This window comes from Xyrauchen texanus, chromosome 37, assembly GCF_025860055.1.
Source record: "Xyrauchen texanus isolate HMW12.3.18 chromosome 37, RBS_HiC_50CHRs, whole genome shotgun sequence".
In the NCBI taxonomy this organism is placed as follows: domain Eukaryota; kingdom Metazoa; phylum Chordata; class Actinopteri; order Cypriniformes; family Catostomidae; genus Xyrauchen; species Xyrauchen texanus.
In genome coordinates this window covers 9046366-9070489 of record NC_068312.1, presented here as the reverse complement: position 1 = coordinate 9070489, position 24124 = coordinate 9046366, and the positions used below count along the sequence as shown (strand labels likewise).

General features: G+C 38.9%; 2 protein-coding genes across 2 annotated transcripts in view; one reads left to right on the top strand and one right to left on the bottom strand.

Annotated features, from left to right (window-relative positions):
* Positions 1-24124, bottom strand: part of acsl2 (acyl-CoA synthetase long chain family member 2) — a 48561-nt gene that overhangs the window by 2797 nt on the left and 21640 nt on the right. The window contains exons 4-19 of the mRNA XM_052109137.1: positions 23175-23239; positions 22914-23015; positions 21713-21812; positions 21383-21561; positions 21165-21197; positions 20762-20813; positions 20495-20568; positions 18301-18378; positions 9216-9350; positions 8985-9119; positions 5127-5222; positions 4942-5014; positions 2303-2391; positions 2002-2118; positions 1681-1824; positions 1411-1512 (exon numbers count right to left, since the gene is read on the bottom strand). Of these exons, the coding sequence (XP_051965097.1) occupies positions 1411-1512; positions 1681-1824; positions 2002-2118; positions 2303-2391; positions 4942-5014; positions 5127-5222; positions 8985-9119; positions 9216-9350; positions 18301-18378; positions 20495-20568; positions 20762-20813; positions 21165-21197; positions 21383-21561; positions 21713-21812; positions 22914-23015; positions 23175-23239 (1574 nt within the window). The remainder of the gene's footprint in view (positions 1-1410; positions 1513-1680; positions 1825-2001; positions 2119-2302; positions 2392-4941; positions 5015-5126; positions 5223-8984; positions 9120-9215; positions 9351-18300; positions 18379-20494; positions 20569-20761; positions 20814-21164; positions 21198-21382; positions 21562-21712; positions 21813-22913; positions 23016-23174; positions 23240-24124) is intronic.
* On the top strand, positions 10359-17477 carry LOC127631135 (patched domain-containing protein 3-like). The gene is given in 6 exon segments (XM_052109133.1): positions 10359-11052; positions 11169-11172; positions 13070-13189; positions 13282-13427; positions 15218-15922; positions 15925-17477. Coding segments are annotated over 6 exon segments (2589 nt in total). The 3' UTR covers positions 16845-17477.

Genomic DNA, 24124 nt, shown 5'->3' with positions numbered 1-24124 from the left:
TTTACCTTGTGCATTCATGGCGCTAATGTGCTAACATGCTAAATGCTGCCATAATAAGCGCAGATTACACTCTGTTATTGTCATTTATAATGACACTGATACTACTGCAAATATGGGAGTGAATAAAAGTGTTACTGGGTAGAATAAAGACAAAAGATTTATCATAGCCATATCTCATTTTGGGCTTTCGGCTGCAGATGGAACATGAGTGAAGCAGCACGTCAAACAACTGAGTGAATGAGCACTTTAGAGTATTTGAGTAGATTTGATTCCTTTCTGATCTTATCTGACTGAACGGGAATTAGCTATCGGCCTCAAAGTAAGTGGAGCTCTAGGTCACACCTACCGATGACATGGACCAATGGCAGTAATCATGCGTTCAGACCAGAGGCGCCAGGAGCGTCAAATCGACCGGAATTCATTCAATTTCTATGACAGCCAGCGTCTCTCGGCAGCGAGAAGCGGCGTGGCGAGTCTTGGTCGGTGTGGGTGTCAGAGGAAAGTTCAAGTGCAGCCAACATTATGGTAATGAGCTTTGACGCGGTTCGGCGGCAACCTATTGGAGTATAGAAGTGCCCCGCTCTAGCGAAGTCTAGAGAACACAACCGTGTAAACTTTGGTTCCCATCAAACATTAGTTCCGAAGACAAAATCGGGGAGAAACTGATTATTGCCGTGGCGGGTTTTCCCGTAATATTTGATCTGTCCCTGTTTGCTTACAGGGATATAAATAAAATTTTAAAAAACGATGAGTGGACAAAGGTGTCTGAAATTGTTGGTGTGCCAGGTGAGTTGATGAAGTGGATATTATGGTTTATATAACAATATATTCAAATATTTCATGAGGATATACGCTACTTGTGATATGTCGTCAAAAAGATACCGGCTGACATGTCTGGATGTTTTGTGGCCCCTTTAAATATAGTTCACAAAACCAAGCATTCTCAACAAACGTTGCCGCCTATTTCAAATACGTCAGAGCATCCACAAATTTTCGATAGTGTTGTTGGCAGGGCAGCCAGAGCGAATTTTTACGCTCTGGCCGCACGTTAAGGTGTTTAGAAGTTTTTCTTGAAAGTTAGTGCTGGCAAACTGTTATGAACCACCAAATCTAACTAAAAAACACCACCATTTTGGGCATATTTTGTTCGAGGGGGCCTTTAGTGCTTGTTCCCATGGTTGTCAAACACATGAGTACCAGAATAGTGCCCTATATATTATTTTTAAATAATCACTTACAGCACCTTGAAGTATACATTTTTTTAAACTATAAGAACTTCAGTACATAGTGCCACACAATCATGGTTACTAGGGTTGTGATATGTAATGTTGAGGTGATTCCCTGCAGTGTGTGTGTGTGTGTGTGTGTGTGTGTGTGTGTGTGTGTGTGTGTGTGTGTGATAAAGCTCACAGGATTTTGACATAGCTCTTCATATGATCCCACTATTCCTCTCTCTTTGGCCCAGTCGACAAACACCTCGGGATCCGGAACTACTATTCCTATCAGATGTGACTGAACACAAACACAGGAAAATAAATATTGTCAATTTCTCATTTCTAAAAACAGAGGAGTACTGTTAAAGTATGGCTGTGTTTCAAAACCTTGCAAGCTGCCTACTTAGAAGACTGGGTTTCTCAAAGCATGTCTAAACACCATATAAATATCTGTGTATACACTTACTTGTAGACTATCCCCATGCACAAAGACCTGCAGAACTGGAACACAGCGAGTGTAGACGTTTTCGATCTTCTCGGGAGCAATGTACTCTCCCTGAGAAAGCTTGAAGATGTGTTTCTTTCGGTCTATAATGCGCAAAGTGCCATTCTGATAGACAACAGAGATAGCAATGTTATAACTTGTCATGTTCAGAACATTATAAACAACAGATTTTGGGGGATGGTTATTTCTGTTGTCGTATAATATCTATTTATACAAGTCTGTAACTCTTAATCCCCTACTAGCTTAGAATTTTCTCAGTGTTAGAAGGACAGTGTCTCTCACCGGCAGCCATTGTCCCACGTCTCCAGTGTGCAGCCAGCCGTTAGCGTCCAGAGCTTCTCCTGTCCTCTCCTCGTCTTTCAGATACCCTTGGAAGACACTGTGACCCCGGATACAGATCTAACACATGCACATGACAAAGAAAGCAAGGCATTACATAGCATTGGGAAGTACAGAACATTCATTCTAGTGAAAAGTGTTCCAAGATTTTAGTTATTACAAATCCCCTAAGCTTATGTTGCAGTATTGACTGTCTGTACATGATCTCTTATGTGGAATTTGTAGACATGATCAGAAAACTGACCTCTCCTTCTCCATTCTTGGCATAGTATTTCATATCAGGGATGTCTGTGAGCTTCACCATGGCACAGGGTAATGGAGCTCCTACATGACCTGAAGAATATTCACACTGAGGTAAGGACATGTCAAAACAACTAGCATGATTTCTGGGAACACCAGCATACTACTTAGTTCAGCCAAAAATGAGCATTCATCATTTAATCGCCCTCACGCCATCCTAGATATGCATGACTTTCTTTCTTCTGCAGAACACAAAGGAAGATTTTTAAAAGAATATTTCAGCTCTGTTGTTGCTCGCAATGAATAGTAGATCCAAAGCTCAGAAGTTCCAAAAAGGACATAAAGGCATTATAAAAGTAATCCATAAGACTCCAATGGTTAAATATATATCTACAAAAGCAATATTATGAAGTGTGGGTGAGAAACAGATCAATATTTAAGTCCTTTTTTTTACCAGAAATCATATTTTGTTACCAGCAGGTGGCTGAATGTGAGAGTGAAAGTCACTTCCACACCAGAATGTGTAAGTGAAAGTGTAGATTTACATTTAGAAAGGACTTAAATATTGATCTGTTTCTCACCCAAACCTACAGTATCATGTCACTTCAGAAGATATGGATTTAACCATAGGAGTCATATTGGTTACTTTTATGCTGACCTTCAGAGTTCTGGTCACCATTAACTTGGATTGTGAGGACCAACAGAGCTGAAATATTCTTCTAAATATCTTCATTTGTGTTCAGCAGAAGAAAGAAAGCCATACACATCTGTGATGGCATGAGGGAGAGTAAATGATGAGATAACTTTCATTTTTGGATGAACAATCCCTTTAAGAAAGCAGATTTTTAATGACAAACTTCTTTTTAAAATTTCCCATGGGCCCCAGTTTGATAGCATCTCCTTTAGCATACAGATGACCACAAAGCTAACAGACATAGACTAAAAGCCAAAAACTATTATTCTGATTTCATGGGGTCTTTAAGTAAGTACATGTCCAAGTTTTCATCTTGGAAATAAAGCATTGCATTGAGTGCATTGCCGGATATACCAGTTCACACAGTGTTGTCTGGTTAAGAGCCATTGAAAAAGAGAGTTGCAACACTCTTTGATCTCGCCGACATGCGATCACATGTTTCATGTAGCTCTCAATAGTTCCAAACAAATCTGCGTGCTCAAGCAGTTTTGAATGGTTTTTGGTGGGACAGATAGCAGCTGCTCTTTCCCACCTGGAATAAAGGAACACATATGTGAGAATGCTGTTTGTAGACTACAGCTCACCATTCAAAACCATTGTGCCCTCCAAGCTTGATGTGAAACTCTGGGTTCTGGGCTTATACAGTTCATTGTGCAGCTGGATCCTGGACTTCTTGTCAAGCAGACGTCAGGTGGTTAGAATGGGCAGCAACACCTCCACATCACTGACCCTCAACACTGGAGCCCCGCAGGGCTGTGTTGTCAGCCCACTCCTGTATTCCCTATACACACATGACTGTGTGGCAACACATAGCTCCAATGCAATCATTAAGTATGCTGATGATACTATGGTGGTAGGTCTGATCACTGACAATGATGAAACGGAGAGGAGGTGCACACTCTGACATGCTGGTGTCAGGAGCACAACCTCTCCCTCAACATCTGTAAGACCAAGGAGCTTGTAGTGGACTTCAGGAGGAAAGACAGAGTACACAACCCCATCACCATCAATGGAGCACCTGTGGAGAGAGTCAGCTGCTTCAAGTTCATCGGTGTCCAAATCACTGAGGAACTCACATGGTCCGTCCACAATGAGGCCATAGGGAAGAAGGCTCATCATTCCTGAGACAGCTGAGGAAGTTTGGAATGAACCACCACATCTTCACATGGTTTTACACCGGCACTGTACAGAGCATCCTGACTGACTGCATCACCGCCTGGTACAGCAATAGCACCGCCCTCAACTGCAAAGCTAGTGGCGCGAACTGCCAGACACATCATCGGAGGTGAGCTTCCCTCCCTCCAGGACATATACACTAGGCGGTGTGTGAAAAATCTCGGAGGCTCATCAGAGACTCCAGCCACCAGAGTCATGGGCTGCTCTCACTGCTACCATCAGGCAGGCGGTATCGCAGCATCAAGACCCGCACCAGCCGACTTTATGAAAACTTCTTCCCCCAAGCAATCAGACTTTTGAACTCTTGATCTCTCATGATCAATATACATCAGCACTGTACTTTATTAATCTTATATCTCACACTGGACTGTCATAAATTATATTCTCTCTTAACAACACACTGGCAACTGACAATAAAGCACAATACAACCTACTATATATTTTATATGTACTATTTTTATTGTATACCATGTATTCTATATTGTGTGTATTGTATACTGTATATTGTATATTATTATTTGGATATTGTGTTGTGTAAATCTGTTGTTTATTGTAAATTGGTATATGTCTCGTCACTGTCATGACTGCTATGTTGCTCGGAACTGAACAAGACTTTCACCCACTCTTGCACTTGTGTACATGGTTGTTTGACAATAAAGTGATTTGATTTGATACAGCCTACAGCTTTAGTTCAACAGTACTAGTTTGTATGTCATTTGAACACACCCACAGACATTCTAATGCAAGATCATAAAGATAACGTGATCCCAAACCTGCACTCCAGTCACCAGGCATTGAAAAGGTACAGCCAGCTGTGCACTCCGTCTGCCCGTACCCCTCAAAAATCTGAAATGATAGGAAATAAATCCTCAAGACATGTTACTGTTGAACCAGTAGTACCGCAAACCAAAAATAGTATGTTATATAATAATAACATTTTATAAATGAGGATTCTCACCAGACAGCCAAGAGTTGCCCTGAGGAAGGACAGAACAGTTGGCGAGATTGGGGCCGATGCAGTGAGAATGAAACGCAGGTTCCCACCCAGACCTGCCTACAGGAAGAGAGAGAAAGCCGATGAGAGATGATTGAATGAACCAACCAAGATGTCGGATACATTTCTAACATCATCATTTGAAGTAAAAGAGTAAGTAGATCATTCACTTGCTGCTGTGTGTTGTATTAAAGACAATAATAAAATCTGCTTCTTACTTTACCGAGAGCATGATGATGCAGTATTTTCATGTCTCGATGTAAACCTCCATTCATATTTACTGTATCTACAAAACCTCTGATGTTGCCTTTATTTATTTCAAAATGTGATCATCGCCTGATCTCTCATTCATTCTGCCTGTGCAACAGTGTGTGATGAAACGATGGCAAAATACGATAAACAGTCAAACTATTTGTGTTACAAACCAATATGTTTATGAAATTAATGATTAATGGTAATAATATGATGACATATATTGCCAGCCTGCAATATAAAGCAACATAATGTAGTATTTGTTTTATAGCTAAAACAGCTGGAGGGGGGCGATACTGGAAGAGGTCCATATTCAAGGAGGATAATGGTGTTATCCAAGCACGATAATGGCCTAGTCGCGCTGAAAAATAAGGTGGATATATCAAATCAAATCAAATCAAATCAAATCAAATCAAATCAAATCAAATCACTTTATTGTCACACTACCATGTACACAAGTGCAACAGTAGGTGAAATTCTTGTGTGCAGTTCCGAGCAACATAGCAGTCATGACAGTGACGAGACATATACCAATTACAATAAACAACATACTTACACAAAACAATTTACATATCAAATGTACACATACTTACACAAAACAATTTACAAATCAGATGTACACATACTTACACAACACAATAATTATATACAATGCAGAATATAGAACAGAATATACAATACAATACAATAAGTGGGAGTATATGAAATATATATGTGTATATATATATATATAGCAGTTGTATTGAGGAGAATATGTTGACAGTCCAGTGTGAGATTATAGATTAATAAAGTGCAGTGCTAATTATTGATCCTGATAGATCAAGAGTTCAACAGTCTGATTGCTTGGGGAAAAAGCTATCATGTAGTCGGCTGGTGCGGGTCCTGATGCTGCGATACCGCCTGCCTGATGGTAGCAGTGAGAACAGCCCATGACTTGGGTGACTGGAGTCTCTGATGATCCTCCGAGCTTTTTCACACACCGCCTGGTGTATATGTCCTGGAGGGAGGGAAGCTCACCTCCGATGATGTTCCTGGCAGTTCGCACCACCCTTTGCAGGGCTTTGCAGTTGTACGCGGTGCTATTGCCGTACCAGGCGGTGATGCAGCCAGTCAGGATGCTCTCTACAGTGCTGGTGTAGAACCGTGTGAGGATGTGGTGGTTCATTCCAAACTTCCTCAGCCGTCTCAGGAAGAAGAGGCGCTGGTGAGCCTTCTTCACAACGGCCTCAGTGTGGACGGACCATGTGAGTTCCTCAGTAATGTGGACACCGAGGAACTTGAAGCTGCTGACTCTCTCCACCGGTGCTCCATTGATGGTGATGGGGCTGTGTTCTCCGTCTTTCTTCCTGAAGTCCACAACAAGCTCCTTGGTTTTACTGACGTTGAGGGAGAGGTTGTGCTCCTGACACCAGCGTGTCAGAGTGTGCACCTCCTCTCTGTAGGCTCTTTCATCATTGTCAGTGATCAGACCTACCACCGTCGTATCGTCAGCAAACTTAATGATGGCATTGGAGCTATGTGTTGCCACACAGTCATGTGTGTACAGGGAATACAGGAGTGGGCTGAGAACACAGCCCTGCGGGGCTCCAGTGTTGAGGGTCAGTGATGAGGAGGTGTTGCTGCCCATTCTAACCACCTGACGTCTGCCTGACAGGAAATCCAGGATCCAGCTGCACAGCGAGCTGTTTAAGCCCAGAGCCCGGAGTTTCTCATCAAGCTTGGAGGGCACTATGGTGTTGAATGCTGAGCTGTAGTCTACAAACAGCATTCTCACATATGTGTTCCTTTTTTCCAGGTGGGAGAGAGCAGTGTGTATTGTAGATGCAATGGCATCATCAGTGGAGCGGTTGTTGCGGTAGGCAAACTGCAATGGGTCCAAAGAGGTGGGCAGAACAGAGCAGATGTGATCTCTGATTAACCTCTCGAAGCATTTGCTGATGATGGGGGTCAGAGCAACAGGACGCCAGTCATTTAAGCATGTGATTATAGCTTGCTTCGGTACAGGCACAATGGTTGATGTTTTGAAGCATGTGGGGACTACAGACAGGGAGAGGGACAGATTGAAAATGTCCGTAAAAACACCAGCCAGTTGATTCGCGCACGCTCTGATGACGCGGCCCGGAATGCCGTCTGGACCCGCGGCTTTACGGATGTTCACCCGTCGGAATGATCGGGTTACATCCACAACAGAGACGGAGAGTGAATCAACCTCTGTAGCGTCAGCAGCGAGTGCTCTCTCCGCGAGGGCGGTGTTACTGTCCTCAAAACGAGCATAAAATGTATTAAGTTCGTCCGGGAGAGATGCAGCGGTGTTCATGGCGGAGACTTTATTCCGCTTGTAGTCCGTGATTGTGTTAATTCCCTGCCACATACTTCTAGAGTCAGTGGTGTTGAACTGGCCTTCAAGCTTGTGCCTGTACTGGCGTTTAGCTGCACTGATAGTGTTACGGAGGGCATAACTGGCTTGTTTACGCTCCTCCGTGTTAGGAGAATTAAACGCGGAGGACCGCGCAGTGAGTGCCGCGCGAACATCGCCGTTAACCCATGGTTTCTGGTTGGGGTATATCCGTATAGTTTTGGTCGGAACAACGTCCTCTACGCACTTCCTGATGAAACACGTTACGCTGTCAGCGTAAACCTCGATGTCGTCATCAGAGGCGGACCGGAACATCTCCCAGTCCGCGTGATCAAAACAGTCTTGTAGCGCAGAGTCTGATTGGTCCGACCAGCACTGGATCGTTCTGAGGGTGGGTGCTTCCTGTTTCAGTTTCTGCCTGTAAGCGGGCAGAAGCAGAACGGAAGAATGGTCCGATTTGCCAAATGGGGGCGGGGAGGGATTTGTAGCCTTCCCGGAAGGGAGAGTAACAATGATCCAAAACCCGGTCCCTCGTGTGTTGAACTTTATGTGTTGGTGGTATTTTGGGGCGATTGCTTTGAAGTTGGCTTTGTTAAAGTCCCCGGCAACAATGAACGCAGCCTCAGGGTGCGCGGTTTCCTGCTCACTTATACACCCATACAGTTCCCCGAGTGCCCGGTCTGTGTCGGCTTGCGGGGGATGTACACAGCTGTGATGATAACCGCTGTGAATTCCCTCGGCAGCCAGAATGGTCGACACAGAAGCATGAGATATTCCAGATCAGGAGAGCAAAAAGACTTGATGAAATGTACGTTCCTCTGATCACACCATGATTTGTTGATCATAAAACATACACCACCACCTCTGCTTTTACCAGAGAGGTCTTTCGCTCTGTCCGCTCGGTGCACGGAAAAGCCCGTGATTTCGATGGCCGAGTCTGGAATCTCCGTAGACAGCCAGGTTTCTGTAAGGCACATAACGCAGCATATACACGGATATACACCACAAAAATGTGCGTTGACACAGACATGATGTATTTATACAGGAATCACTATAAAAACAGTTTATCGACAGTTACATTTGACACATTTTTGGCTTCTTTGGTCTTAAAAATCACCGGAGGATTGAAAGAAGCACAACGTTAGCTATATGCCGGTCTGAAAATGTCTCCATGGTCATGTCACACATATCATTCATTTGTCAGAGAGGCTCACCTGTATCTTATTGAAGATAAGTCTGTCCCACACACTGTTGTTCCTCACGACCCCACTGCTCAACTCTGCCTGTTTCCTCCTCACAGCGTAATGGAGAATGGCTCTTCTCAGCGGAGATGTCACTGAGCCCAGAATCTACACATACACACACACACACACTTGTCATCATGATTACACCATAAATGTGATTATTCAGTGTCCAAGAAGTTAACATTGATATATAGCACACACTTTGTCATAGATGCGGTTGAGTAATCGAGGGACCACGGGGAAGAAGGTGGGCTTCAGGGTCTTTATGTCATCCATAAGCAGAGAGATGTCACCCTGGTAGAAACCAACCCTTGCTCCATGACAAAACATTGACACCTAAGAAGAGAGTAAGAGTTTAAAACAAGAAGAACAGCCTTTAGCTTTACAAGTTTTTACTGTGTTTAAGGTGTTTTGCATTGAATTAAAGACAAGTCCAAATTGACCCTTTGAACAGAGATTTCCTATCACAGCCCAATTTTCTTGAAACATTTACTTTCAGTTAATCTCATCGGTTAATATTTCTAAAATAGTCATTAATTACACAGTGTGCCCTTTTGTTCCTTCGGACTTCCTCCATTTCTTTACCGACAATATGATGGATCACCTATTTATTTTATTTTTTTTGACATATAGCTCAAATAACTAAATGAGCAGAGATGACCAGCAGTTGCCGAGAGAAATCATTTCCACTTTTGGAAAATAAAAGTATTTCAAGTACTATTTATCCAAGTGTTTTTAAAGGGTTACACAACACTGAAAAAGTGCATATGGGTTGCTTTAAAGAACTTGTAACTCTATTATTTTTCTTTTTTGTCTAGTCATTGGTGGAACCTAAATTATTTGGTTGATTTCAAATTAAATTATTTCTTGTTGGTTCAGTTTAAACCACTTGCACCAATTGTTTAATCAAAGCACAATTTTGTGCTTCGTTCAAGCCCATTACTCTACAGTAATTTAATGTATATTTTATATATATATATATATATATATATATATATATATATATATATATATATATATATAAAAAACAAAAACATTTGCAACTCTCGTCATGTCTGGGAAATACTTTTTTCCCTAATATAATGAAACAGAATGGAATGGCTTTAGTTTATTTATTTTGGACAATTGGGGTTTACCTAATATGAGAGTATGGGATTCAAACACAGAAATGGCCAGAATCACACCTGCATAAAAGCATTGAGATCTGCTAATAATTAACATAATGTTCAGCTCAACCTACAAAGTAACACAACATTCAGTGAGTGTCAGTGTTCATGGTGACTGCTGCTAGAGCTGGACAGAAGGGTAACGGATCTATTGCAAAGGATGAAGTTTCTTCAAAAGATGCCAAAGTGCAAAACCAACTGCATTGAGAGGCCTCTGTCTCTGGCCTTTGAAAAATTTGGTTATATTGTTGGTAGATATCCATATGTGTTTTTCTTGGCTGCATGTGCAGCTGCTGCTCTTGGGGCTGGTTTTGTCTTTCTTTCTGAATTGGAAGCAAATGATATTGAAGACCAGTTCACACCTGTCAATGGACCTGCCAAGCTGGAGAGGGAAGTTGTAATGCAACATTTTCCACAATCTGAAGAATTTTCTTCTCTACGGCTTTTGTCTGAAGGAACTTATGCCTCTCTGATCATTACACATTTCAAGGGAGAAAACATACTGACTGAGGCTGCCTTCAAAGACATTGTTGATCTGGATAGAAGAGTGAAAAACATAACAAAGAATGAAACCACTTTTGAAAAGCTTTGCGCACGTACAGAAGGAAAATGTATATCAAATCCAATTTTAGAAATAATAGATTACAATCCTAGGGCAATTAATTGTAAAACCATTAGGTATCCTGTGCATTGTGGCATATTTTTGGGAACAAGTCTAGGCGGTGTAGAGCTAAAGGATGAATGCTCCGAAACGACCACTGCAAAAGCAGTCAGGCTTTTCTATTTTTTAAATAAGAAGACAATGGAAAACTCTCAATGGCTGGATGGTTTTCTAGAAGTCTTCTCAAATTATTCGGAGAGCAAAACAGTAAGTAAATATGATGGTGGTGCATATCTAGGGCTGTCAATTGTTTAAATTTGTAATCAAATTAATTATATGATGTGCTAATTAATTAATAAAATGAATCGCATATCAATATTTACTGAGAAATGTTCCAATAAACAATTTAGTAACAATTTGAATAATTATAAATATATTGATTTAGAATACAATTTTATAATGCAAATAATTTCATCATATACATCTAGTACATTGTGGCAATAGACAAGTAAAGCATTTAGACAACAGAAAAAAAATATTTGTTTTATTTTCATATCATTGAACATAACCCTATTATTGGCCTACATCCGTCTGCACTATTATTAATTGTTGGTCTATGTACTCTTGCACCAAAAGGATGCTTTTGAAGCTTCTGTCACTCACTCGACATTGTGTCGATGTAGTGACACTACGGGTCGATCTTGAGAGCCCAGATCACCTCGGATCTTTGAGAAAAGGCAAACGAAAATTGGCGAGTGGAATTTGCATGCCACACCCCCGGACATATGGGTATAAAAGGGAGCTGGAATGCGGATTCATTCAGTTTTTTCTTCGGAGCAGAGTGGTTGTACTATCAGCGAGCTGAATACTTCCGTTTTTTCCATTCCGGTTAAGAAGTTCCGCAGCCTTCTTTCCAAAAGGTTAGCGATTAGAACAAAAGAAAAGAACGGTTAATAACGTTCTTTTTAAAATGACAGTTCTCTGAGCTAAGTGGAGGGTGAAATGCCAATTGAAGTGTTGCCAGATCTCGCAAGAGAAACAAGATACGTGTTCTGGAAAAACAAGCCCAAAATAAGCCACTTGTCTCATTTTGCTGTGTGGTGGATTTACTGGCACAGAAATCATAACCAGCAGTTAATTAACAGTTAAGTATAATTTAAGTACAAAACCGGCAGCATCCAATCTGTATTAATGCATCAGATTTAACAATAATTCACTGAAGACTTGAGAAACTGAGAAAAGTACTTTTACCTCTAATAATGTTTTCCTTGTATCTGGATTAACCGTGCATGTATATTTAGTAATTATACATAGTTGTTAGAAAGGTCTTCATTCAGAGAATGCAACATCCACAACAGGCAATTATGCAAAGAAATGTGTGACGCAGCAGTTTCCTTCAGGATCAAAGCACATGTTGAATTTTTTTGGGGCAACATGAAGTGGTGTAGTTCCAAAAATGTACTCTGATAACCCTTTGGCCTTTAGTTTCATGAAAAATAACAGGAACAAAATGAACAGGTTATAACCGGTTACCAGCATTTAAAAATACCTTTGTCAGTCCGGAACAACTGAAAATTACTTTGTTCCGGTTTTTGGTTACGTTCTGCTAAAACCGTCCCTGCTTTTTAGTGCACAGTTAGTATCAAAACTTGTTCACGGACCTTTCCTTTATTATTATTATTATTATTTGGGGCTCCCCAATTTGGTTGCCCAATTCCCAATGTGCTCTAGGTCATCGTGGTGGCGTAGTGACTCTCCTCAATCCGGGCAGCGGAGGATGAATCTTCAGTTGCCGCGTTTCCGAGACGTCGATCCACGCATCTTATCACATGGCTTGTTGAGCGCGTTACCGCAGATACCTAGTGCATGTGGAGGCTCACGCTATTCTCCGTGGCATCCACGTGCCCCACCGAGAAGGAGAACCACATTGTACTAACCACAACCGGACCCACCCTAGCAACCGGACCAATTGGTTGCTTAGGAAGCCTGACTAGAGTTACTCAGCATGCCCTTTATTAAACAAAAGTGTTGGATAGGAGGTTAGCAAAAATTGTGAGTGTATTATATACATTTGAAATTGTGTTTGTTGAATGGTTGATGTGTACATGAATAAAAGACATGTGAGGCAAGTCATACGATATCACGAAGTTGTATGAAATATTATTAATTGTCATGAGACTGTTGGGTTTTCTGTGCCTGTATACATACTTTTTTTACTTAGAAATATACTTAAAGTTCATTTGTCCAGAACAGTGTTTTGTGATGATTGTTTTTTTTTCTTTCTACAGGTCTTACTTCACTTCAGTATCAAGACAGGAGGAGTTAGAGGCCACCTTAGACTCTGTGATCCCACTCTTCTCCATTACATATTGCCTGGCCATTAGCATTTCAGTTCTTTTTTGTCTGAGGTATTACAGAGTATCTAAAAAAGATTGTGAAAGTTTTAGCTCAGACAAGTGAATTGATCACATTTATTAAACTAGCTCTCTGTAATCCCTAGGTTAGACTATGTTAGAACAAAGGTGTGGGTTGCCGTAGCTGGTGTAATCTCTGCTGGTATGGCTTTACTCTCCAGTTTTGGACTGCTGCTGCTCTGTGGAATCCCTTTTGCAATGACAGTGGCCACGGTCCCCTTTCTGATTCTTGGTACTTTTTATTAAGGGTCACATATATACACTAAGGGTTTCATGGATGATTTTAACAGGCAATGTATACTACTACTGAAATGTAATCTGGAAAATATTATAAATTACACAACTAAAATTGTAACAATCTAATAGAATACACTTTAAATGTAATCTGATTACTTTTAATCCAGTTCTAATTTATTTGGTGTCCCATGAATAATGTTTTACTATTGCGATAAAAATACAAAATAACACACACACACACAAACAAACAAACATTTCTTAAAGGAATATTCCAGGTTCAATACAAATTAATGTTAATTAACACAAAAAAATATTTTGAACCATCCCTTGTTTATTAATAATATACAGATATATATATACAGATATATATATATATATACAGATATATATATATATATATATATATATATACAGATATATATATATATACAGATATATATATATATACAGATATATATATATATATATATATATATCAGTCTATACATAATGGACACTATTCAAACTCTTAAAAACTATATATTTTAATCTTATTTGGAGACATGAAAAAGGCAGAACTGCTGATGTCCGGATATGCACATTTAAATGCACTACATTAAAAAAAGTATAGTACCATACAGTCCAATTAAGACATTATCAAGGCATGTTTGAAATAACTTTCCTCGAGTGAATAAATGTTTTGAGGGAAATTTAACCAGGAAAGCTTGTTAAGTCTCAAAACTCTTCCTGATAGGTTAAGTATTATGTATTACTAATGTAGTTAATTATTTATGAGAAGTTATAACAAATCATAAAGGTGGTTAATGAGACATTATGACTGCACTATAATGCCTTTACAATGAATTAAAATATAAGCTTCATCGAAAGTAAAATTGCTAAGACTTTAAGACTAAATTTAAAGCAACTAAATTTATATCCAATATTACAAATTTTTTGTCACAACAACATAACAGTGGTACTGCAATTTAGTAAATGCCATAACACCGGTGAATCCCTGCTTTTGCTAAACTAAAATCATGTTATGTATAATGTTACATCTCACTTTGCTTGCTTTGGAAACTGGAGCAATCTTTTAAATCAACAATACAAATCCACCTACAGTATTTCCTAAACCTGTAAGTGTTCCACAATTCATAACAGATGCCAGTTTTTGTTTAAGTGCCCAGTGTTTTCACTCACATTTGTGAGTGTTCATAGCGAAGGTGATGTTTAGCATGTTCAAATTGTAAAATTGCCAACAAAAAGCATGTAGATCCACAGTGCTAAAACTTTACAGAGTCAGAGTCTTTTGACAGTGTAGATGACATGGAGAGATGGCCAGAGGTTAGTTATGTAGACATTGTTAACTACTTCAAGTTGTTATGACAGCACAAATTGAGCCCAAAGTTATTTTTAAACTTTACACTTAACACTTAAAATGGTTGTGGTTCTCCATCAGAAACATTCGTATTGGTTCGGAACCAGAAAACAGTCCAGAGGAAATCAGAATAATAATGGCGTTGCCCTGTGGTTGACAGCCTTACGTGAAGTGTTTCTTTACTTTTTCCATGTTTTGATCTCATCTGCATTAAGGACCAATTCATTTTGCTTTTATTAAACATTAGTAAAAGAGTTAGATTAGTCCTTATTCATTCATCATTCATTTTTGGAAGACAAAGATCCCACTGCACATTAATATTTGTTCCCTGTGTCTCGTTAAAAGTATTTCTGTGTGCAGTCAATGTAGTACATGTACTATTTCTAACCAACACTGTTTATAATTTTCTATTGTCTTCTTTTCTACAGGTATTGGTGTTGATGATATGTTCATAATGATCTCCTGCTGGCAGAAGACTAAAGTTCATGATGAAGTTGAGGAACGCTTAGCAGCAACATATAAAGAGGCCGCTGTGTCCATCACTATCACCACACTGACAGATGTGCTCTCTTTCTACATCGGTCTCTTGACTCCGTTCCGCTCAGTACAGTCTTTCTGTATGTACGCTAGTACAGCTATTCTCTTCTGTTACTTCCTTAACATCACGTTCTTTGGCGCCTGTCTTGCACTGAATGGAAGGCGAGAAAATGGTAACAAAAACTGGCTGACTTGTACGGAAGTCCCGAAGGCCAATGCTGGTGATGCTGCAGGCAATATTCGTTGTACTGGTGGAGCTTTTAATGAAATCACCGGTACCGATTTAGAAATACCAATAGATTTATTCTTTCAAAAGCACTATGGGCCATTTCTGACAAAGACCTGGGTTAAGATGTTTGTGTGTTTGTTGTATGCTGGTTATTTGGCAGCCAGCATTTATGGATGCTCCCAAACACAGGAGGGACTTGATCTGAAAAATTTAGCTGCGGATGACTCGTATGTCGGCAAATACTATAGTGATCAAGATAAATATTTTTCTGCTTATGGTCCCAATGTCATGTTGGTTATAACCGATGAACACTTTCAGTACTGGAATTCAACTGCTCGTAAACACCTTGACAAGTGTCTGGAAATCTTTCAATGGCATCTAAAGAATCAGAGATTTCATTTATTTCTTGGCTTCATGTATACATTAAGCATGGAAAGAGTATTACAGATAATGAAACACAATTCAAAAGTAATTTGATTGCATTTCTTAATAGTAAAAAGTTTAGTCAGGATGTCAACTTCACTAACAATCAAATTCACGCATCACGCATCTTCATTCAGACTGTGAACATAAGAACATCGGTCGATCAGAAAGAGCTGCTCAATGCATTTAGAGAATCAGCAGAAAAATGTGATAAGTTGCCAACACCCATTAATCTCACCGTGTACCATCCTTTGTTTATCTATTTTGACCAATTTGCGGTTATAGTCAGTAATACAATCCAGAATGTAATAGTGACTACCTGTGCAATGTTAGTTGTTTCGCTCTTGTTGATTCCCAGTCCTCTCTGTTCTCTCTGGGTGACTTTTGCCATTGCATCTGTTTTTGTGGGTGTGGCTGGTTTCATGGCACTCTGGGATGTTAGTTTAGACTCAGTTTCTATGATAATTCTTATTATCTGTATCGGGTTTTCTGTGGACTTCTCTGCTCATATATCCTATGCTTTTGTGTCCAGTGAAAAATCTTCAGCGAATGAGAAAGCCATAGATGCGATCTTTAATCTGGGCTATCCAATAATACAAGGTGCAGTGTCCACTATTACAGGTGTAGTTGTGCTTGCTGGTGCAGAAAGCTATATCTTCAGAACCTTCTTTAAAATCATGTTCTTAGTCATTATTATTGGGCCCATCCATGCCATCATGTTCATTCCTGTGTTTTTGACCTTCTATGACACATGTGGCCAAATATCTTCTGGCAAATGCAGAAAAAACGAAAAGAGTCAAGGGCGTTTAGAGCGCATTGACATAAAGGTTCAGAAAGTAGTAACAATGAGCCAGAATGTAAATTGATCCGGACTGTTACTGACTTTCATTTTGTAAAAACATGTAGCACTAATACTGGCTTGAGAAAGCCAAACTACTGTTATTCTACAAACTTGATTTAGGGTTTATCTAGCACTAACTAATCTATGAGCTTTCAAGCTATACAAATCACCACACTTGAGTTTAATCTCTCCAAAGCATCTCACAAATACGGGAAGATTACTCACAGAAGAGGATTTAACGTTGAACAGCGATCGTCTAGTAATGTGTTGTATTGCTGAAACAGCAGCAGTGCATAAATGGACTAAACTTAAAGCAATAAAGAGACAACACTTCTTGCAGAAGGTTTTACTGCGTATTATTCACTTGTGTGCACAGCAAACTCTAAATCCCAAAAAAAGCACTCCAAGAAATTGTCTCTCTTGATAAATTTGAGAACTGTGACTCCGATTAAAACCACCACCACTAACAATACTAATGTTAGTAGTCGACCACACTAATCCACTAGTCAGCTGATGGATGACTCATCAATTAGTCGACAACATGGCACATCCCTAGTTCACACCAAACGCATCCTTTCACTAAGAAAGCTAGATGCAGCACCACATACATACTAGAACACAGGATCTTCAAGACACCTTTTTAAAAGTTGACATTCTTTTTGGCCTTATTTTAATGACATTGTATAAATACTTCGCTTGTTATAATGTACATTATATAAATAAAATCTCTTCACATATCTGTTTTGTTTTTTGTCCTGTCCTTGTTTAGAAGCCAAATGTAAGTTGAGGTACCAGTGGACCTTTTTCACATTTCAGGTTTGGAACACTGACGTAAACTATAGCAGGGTAAACTTCACCGCTGGTGAATTACTTTCCAATTTTCTCCAACAGCAAAATAAACAATCCACCATTACATTTCCAATACTTTTTTAAAACAGGAAAAAAATTGACTTCAGCAGATAAAAAAAGAAAATAAAAAAAGCTATTGATTGTTACTCTCAGCTGTATTTGAAATCCCATTGTAGCAGTGTTGGAATTGTATTTTTATTAATGCCAGTATGCTATAACACAACATATAGTGTTATGAATATTTATTAGATGGCACTCTAGAATACTTGAAACATTGGGGTATTTATACACCAGAGATAAACAATTATGGGGCCAAAAAAAAAAAATGCATTAATGTGAAAAATTCTATTTGATTTGGCCTGAAGATAATCTAGAGCCAACCCTGGCTCGTATTGGTCAAAACTGGGAGAAATAATAACAAAATCTAGATTTAAATGACTTCACATAACTTTGCATTGGGTGAAAAACTAGAGGAAATAAATATACTGTATATCTCTATCAGTTCGATAGTTATATAAGCAAAAGGAAAGTGCAACTTGAACAGTTAGTGGACTATTCCTTTTTACAATGATGTGTAAAAAGGGCCAAAAGGAGCATAAAAGGTATACAATCTCAAAAAGGGGTGGGTTTACCTGGATCATGCGCTCAAACATGTGGGCAAGTGGCAGATAGGAGATTGACACATCCTCTTGACGAATCACAAAGAAGCCCTGCCACAAGAACATGATGTGACAAATTACAAATAGAAATTGCAACTACTTTTAATAGTAATTGAACAAAACTGTTCCTAATGTTCCTGCAATGTACCCACTATGATACTATGACCTCTCTATTTTCTCTACTTTGACCCGAACAACACATAAATTAACATTATGTCAGTAAGACTAATTTATCTTAGAATAATTGAAAGTGTTCCCACTAATGATATACATTTTTATTTGGGAATTGCTTATTTTGAGAATTGGAAAAGAAAAAACAATACTGCAGAGGTGGGACCAAGTCATTGTTTTCCAAGTCACAAGTAAGTCTCAAGTCATTGCATTAAAGTCCCGAGTCAAGTCCCAAGTCAAGGCAGACAAGTCCAAGTCAATTTACAAGTCCTCAACTTTTAGCTTCAAGTCTTAAACAAGTCATTAGTGCACTTTGCCCAAATTAGTGTCAGAGTATTAATTACTATAGTAAAAAAAAAATGTTTTATCGATATCTAACTTTGTTAGGCTGTACATCTCCATTGTGCTGCCATAGACATGTATTTTACTGAACCTTAGCTGACGTAAATTTGTTAACAACTTACCTCTGTCTGTGGATTTTCAGATGCCTCACAAAATTGGATGTTGTCGACGAGGTGTCTGTAATTTTGGAACCACAGGTTCTACATGTTGCAATCCTTTTGTTGCCTTTAACGCTGTATTTAATATATCCCAATTATATTACCTTTGATATAATTTTTGCTGTGTCCTTGTCCTTAAATGCACGCCGCGGTCTTCAAACTTGGTCCAGCTTTCGTGGAAGATGATTAGTTGAATATGGAGCATTGAAATGCAGATTTGAAAATCAAATTAATCGTTTATTTGGGAAATTAATCGTTGATTTACTGCACATTTTTTAATTATACAACTCTTATCTTTGGTTTTAAAAAGTACAAGTATTTCCAAGTCAGATGGATGAAGTCCAAGTCAAGTTGCAAGTCATCGCTGTCAAAGTCTAATTCGAGTCGCAAGTCTTTTTTGATTCTATCGAGTCGAGTTTGGAGTCATCAAATTAGTGACTCGAGTCCGAGTCAAGTCCAAGTCACGCGACTCGAGTCCACACCTCTGCAATACTGTGTGTCCTCTCTCTGGATACCTTGCACCTAGGCAACAGAGTTTTACCATATTTGTGGATCATTTCTGATAAATTTAGTTTGAAACTACTCACACACACTGGAAATTCATAAACATATATGACAAGAAAATCTGTCTTAATCTACAATTTTAACAAAAAATGTAAACCAGTGGAAAGAAAAGGAACAAAAAGGAAAACCTAAAACACCACGACCATTTTCAGAGTTCGGACATGAACTTCATTAAGAGCTGTGGGTGGAATCTCCAAACTGCAAATGTAGGAACTGAGTTTAGACTTTGCACTGAAAACAGACGTGTTACTGAAATGTCTGAGCGAAATTTCTCAGGAAAATAGAAAATTCTCCTTTGTGCCACTTCATTATCATACAGCACCCCTACGGTTTGCGTGCATACACCCACAGATAGCATGAACACTCCCACCCAGGCCCACTTGAGCTTTGTTTTTGAACAAAAATTGTGCTTAGTGGTTAAAGCACAGGGCTGTTAATCAGAAGGTCACAGGTTCTAACCCCACGGCCACCACCATTGTGACCTTGAGCAAGGCACTTAACTCCAGGTTGCTCCGGGGGGATTGTCCCTGTAATAATTGCATGTGTCATCATTTGCACTGTAAGTCGCTTTGGATAAAAGCGTCTGCCAAATGCATAAATGTAAAATGTAAATGTAAATGCTTAGAATTAACACTTTCACGAAAATTGGATAAGACATAGCGCTGCGCTTTGTGCACTTATGAAATTAGAGCTCATTAAGTATAATATTATAATTTAATGCAAGTCAAAGAGACTGAATTGCCACAGTGGACAGAGAATTAAGTCAACAGGATTTAAATAATAAAGAGATATCTTAAGGTCTCACAGGCTATACAAGGTCTCTGTTAAAGAAGAAATGGAGGAAATGAGGTAAAGTTCTGGTGGGGAAAACAGGACATATAGGACAATCAAATTTCCCAGACAGGAATAAGAAAGCGAATGGAGACACTGACCTCCAGGATCTTGATGACAGAGGATGTGTTTGAGGCGATGTTGCCGTGAGTGATCATCGCTCCTTTCGGCTTTCCTGAACAACAACGTTATAGTAACCAAATTTAAGTTAAAAAAAAATCAGTCACAGTTAAAGTCCTGTGAATTTTTCAATTGTGTAGGTTGCAGGGTTACTACTTAAAATACAACTACATTATAAAACCAAACTTAATTTGGCTTATTCTATCCTACAACAGATCAGAAAAGGACCAAGAGTAAGCAGGGTTTACCTGTGGTTCCACTGGTGAAACACACAACTGCCAAATCCTGGGGATGAGGAGGCTGAAGCAATGCAAACATGAAATAAGAAGCTTATAATTAGTTTTAGCACTTAAAGTGTATTCGTTTTTAAGTCAAATTTAAAACAAAGATCAATTTGCTTCTAAAATCTTTGTCTCTAAAAAGTAAAAGAGCTATAACATTTCCAGTTCACTTTACCATTCAAAAAGTGTAATACATTCTGCATGTTTGTCATCCCTAGGTCAAATTTGATTGATGCATTTTAAGAAGTAACATTTCTTACACAACTTGTGGTATTTGAGCATCCAATTCATACAATCAATCATGAATATGGACACACTGGTGTAATATTGTATATCATTACAAAGACATGTTCTAAAATATAGCTCTTACCACAGGCGACTGTAAATTCTCTCGTCCCAGATCCTGTAATACACACAAAGTCTTAGCTCAGCTCAAGAGCAGCTGTCTTGAGAAGCAGGCAAATATATCATTCATTTACATGTACCTTTTTTTATTTTATTAACTGGATATGAATATATGTATGATCTGAGGGTTTTCAACTTGAGATTTGTGTTATTGCAGTCACTGCATTAAATACTGTTCCTGACCATGATCTGTGAGAGCTGCAGTATGTCCACACCACACTTCCTCCCTTTCTCCAGCAGGGCGGCGCTGAAAGGGTTAAAGAGCACCAGACAGGAGAGGTTGGGAGTCACGCCATTCTCCTTATTCTTTAGCAGAGATTCTGCCTTGTCCTCCTTATCACAGATCACCATAGAGATCTCCGCTAGACAGAGAGAGAAATAGAGGAAGGTAAGTATCAAGAGACCCATTAAGATTAGAAGAATCTCATTTTTTAAGAAGAAAATTGCATGAACATGCATCCTATAAGATATTATACAAATATGAGGTCATGTGTCAGCATCTGTTTCACTCACCTAGGTTTAGTATATGAACCATGGCCTCTAATCCCAGTGTATCATACAGAGGAACCACTGCCATAGAGAATGTGTAGCAGGCCAGCTCTGCAATGACCCACTGACACCAGCAGGGGGAGACAAATAAAACAAGAACAATTCAGAACATTGTTTACCAACACAAAGAGTGATCGTTCACTAAAGCGAGTGAAAATTCATTGTAAATGAATAATAAAAACCATTAGCCTAGTTTAATCACAAAACAACAGTATGTTGAGGTGTGCGGTTGACTGTCAAGATTTAATATGTCACTTTTAAATGCTTCAAAAACAAAATATGCTCTTCCACAAATTCTGACTTTGGCACTGCTCCAAAGCCTAGTGAGCAGTCTACCTAAGCAACAGTCTTTTTAGGCATCATATGTGCACTCCCAAAACTAGATAGTGAAAATGCACTGCCATGTTGGCCAAAATCCAAGGTGACATCACATGCATCATTAATGTTTAAAGCAATCCCAGAATGTTTAGCAAAAACATTCAGTGAAAAGTAGAGGAAAATATTGTATTTTAGTCAGAAATACTTTATTTTAATTAGGGCTGTCAATCAAATAAAACGTTTAATCGAATGAATTACATGACATGGTAATTAATTAATTGAATTAATAGCATATATTAATATTTGTTGAGAAAGGCCCCCAAATAAAGTTTATTCAATTTAAACAATACATAGCAATTCAAATAATAATAAATATAATATATAGGATAATAATTAAGATATTCAGATTGACATATACTGCATTATTATAGCAGATGAGTAAAGCATGTATTTGACCATTTAAAAAGTGGCTTTAGATGTCAATATTGTTTGTCTTATTCCCATATCATTAAGCAATCCTAAAGTTCACAGCAATCCATTTTGCAATTCAATTTGTCAATCTGTCCTGTTTTCTTGCGTTCAGTCTGCACTAATTGACCCTCCGCTAAGCCCCACCTTAAAAGCGTTTCTGGCCGGAAGCAATGTGTATTTGTGCAGTTTTAATTGTAATTTTACATAAATTATCCACAAAATGTAAAGAAAGTCATACAGATCTGAGATAGCATGAGGGTGAGTAAATAATGAAATAATTTTCATTTTTGGGTGAACTATCCATTTAATTAGAATCCAGTGAGAAAGTTGAATGAATTGTGATGATGTGAATGAGAAAGTGTATGACAGAGCATACCTCCGGTCTGTTCTGGGCAAAGATGCCTACAAACTGCTTTGGGTTTGGTTTGCAACCCTTTGCCAGCAAACCTGATCCCAACACCTGTGCCCTTTCTACTACCTGTAACAGAGTCAACATTTAAACAGACCAATTATAAGACCAGAACAAGACACGCTCAAAAGTTGTCTGAGAAATGTTTGGTTCATTAAATAACATCTGTTAAGTTATTACACAATTATTATACAGTTGTAAAAGTGTTATAACACACAAAGCTCACACCTCAGTGTAGGAGATCCATTGGTAGGGCTCTCCTGGTTTCCTAAAGCCAAGACACGGCCCATCTCCTGAACAGCAAAATAATTATTGATGTTTATTACTCAGCTCTCTGGAATACTTTATTCTGATTCTTAAAGGGATGGTTTATCCAAAAATGAAAATTCTAACATAATTTACTCACCCTCATGCCATCCCAGATGTGTATGACTTTCTTTCTTCTACAAACACAAACGTAGATTTTTAAAAGAAAAGTTCAGCTCTGATGGTCCATTCAATGCAAGTGAATGGTGACTAGAATTTTGAAGGCTCCAGTGGATAAATCCATATCTTCTGAAGTGATTTGATAGGTGTGGATGAGAAACAGATCAATATTTAAGTCTTTTTTTAACCGTAAATCTATACTTTCACATTCGGCCACCAACTAGTTGATGCTGGTCAAAGGTGAAGATTTGTACTTAAATATTGATCTTTTTCTCACCCACGCCTATCATATGGATTACTTTTATGCCTCATGTCATTTTTTGGACTTTCTGAGTTCTGGTCACTATTCACTTGCATTGTATAGACCTACATAGCTGAGATATTCCTCTAAAAATCTTACTTTGTGTTCTGCTGAAGAAAGTAAGCCATACACATCTGGGATGGCATGAGGGCGAGTACATGAGGAGAGAATTTTCATTTATGGGTGAACTATCCCTTTAAATCTGATGATTTTGCAGTCAAATCTGATTATATAATATAACAACCGCCAAACTATAATATTGACCATTGCCATATGCAACAATTTCCTACATGGCTGATCTGTGTCAGTGTCCTGATCCATCTGCCAGAGTTAATGACCAACTGAGTATACATTCTCTCTCATTATTTCTTACCTGCTTGGTTTTATATTAGGATTACTATATTCTACAGTATATTGGATGCTGTCGATGTTTCATGCATTCAGGCACAAA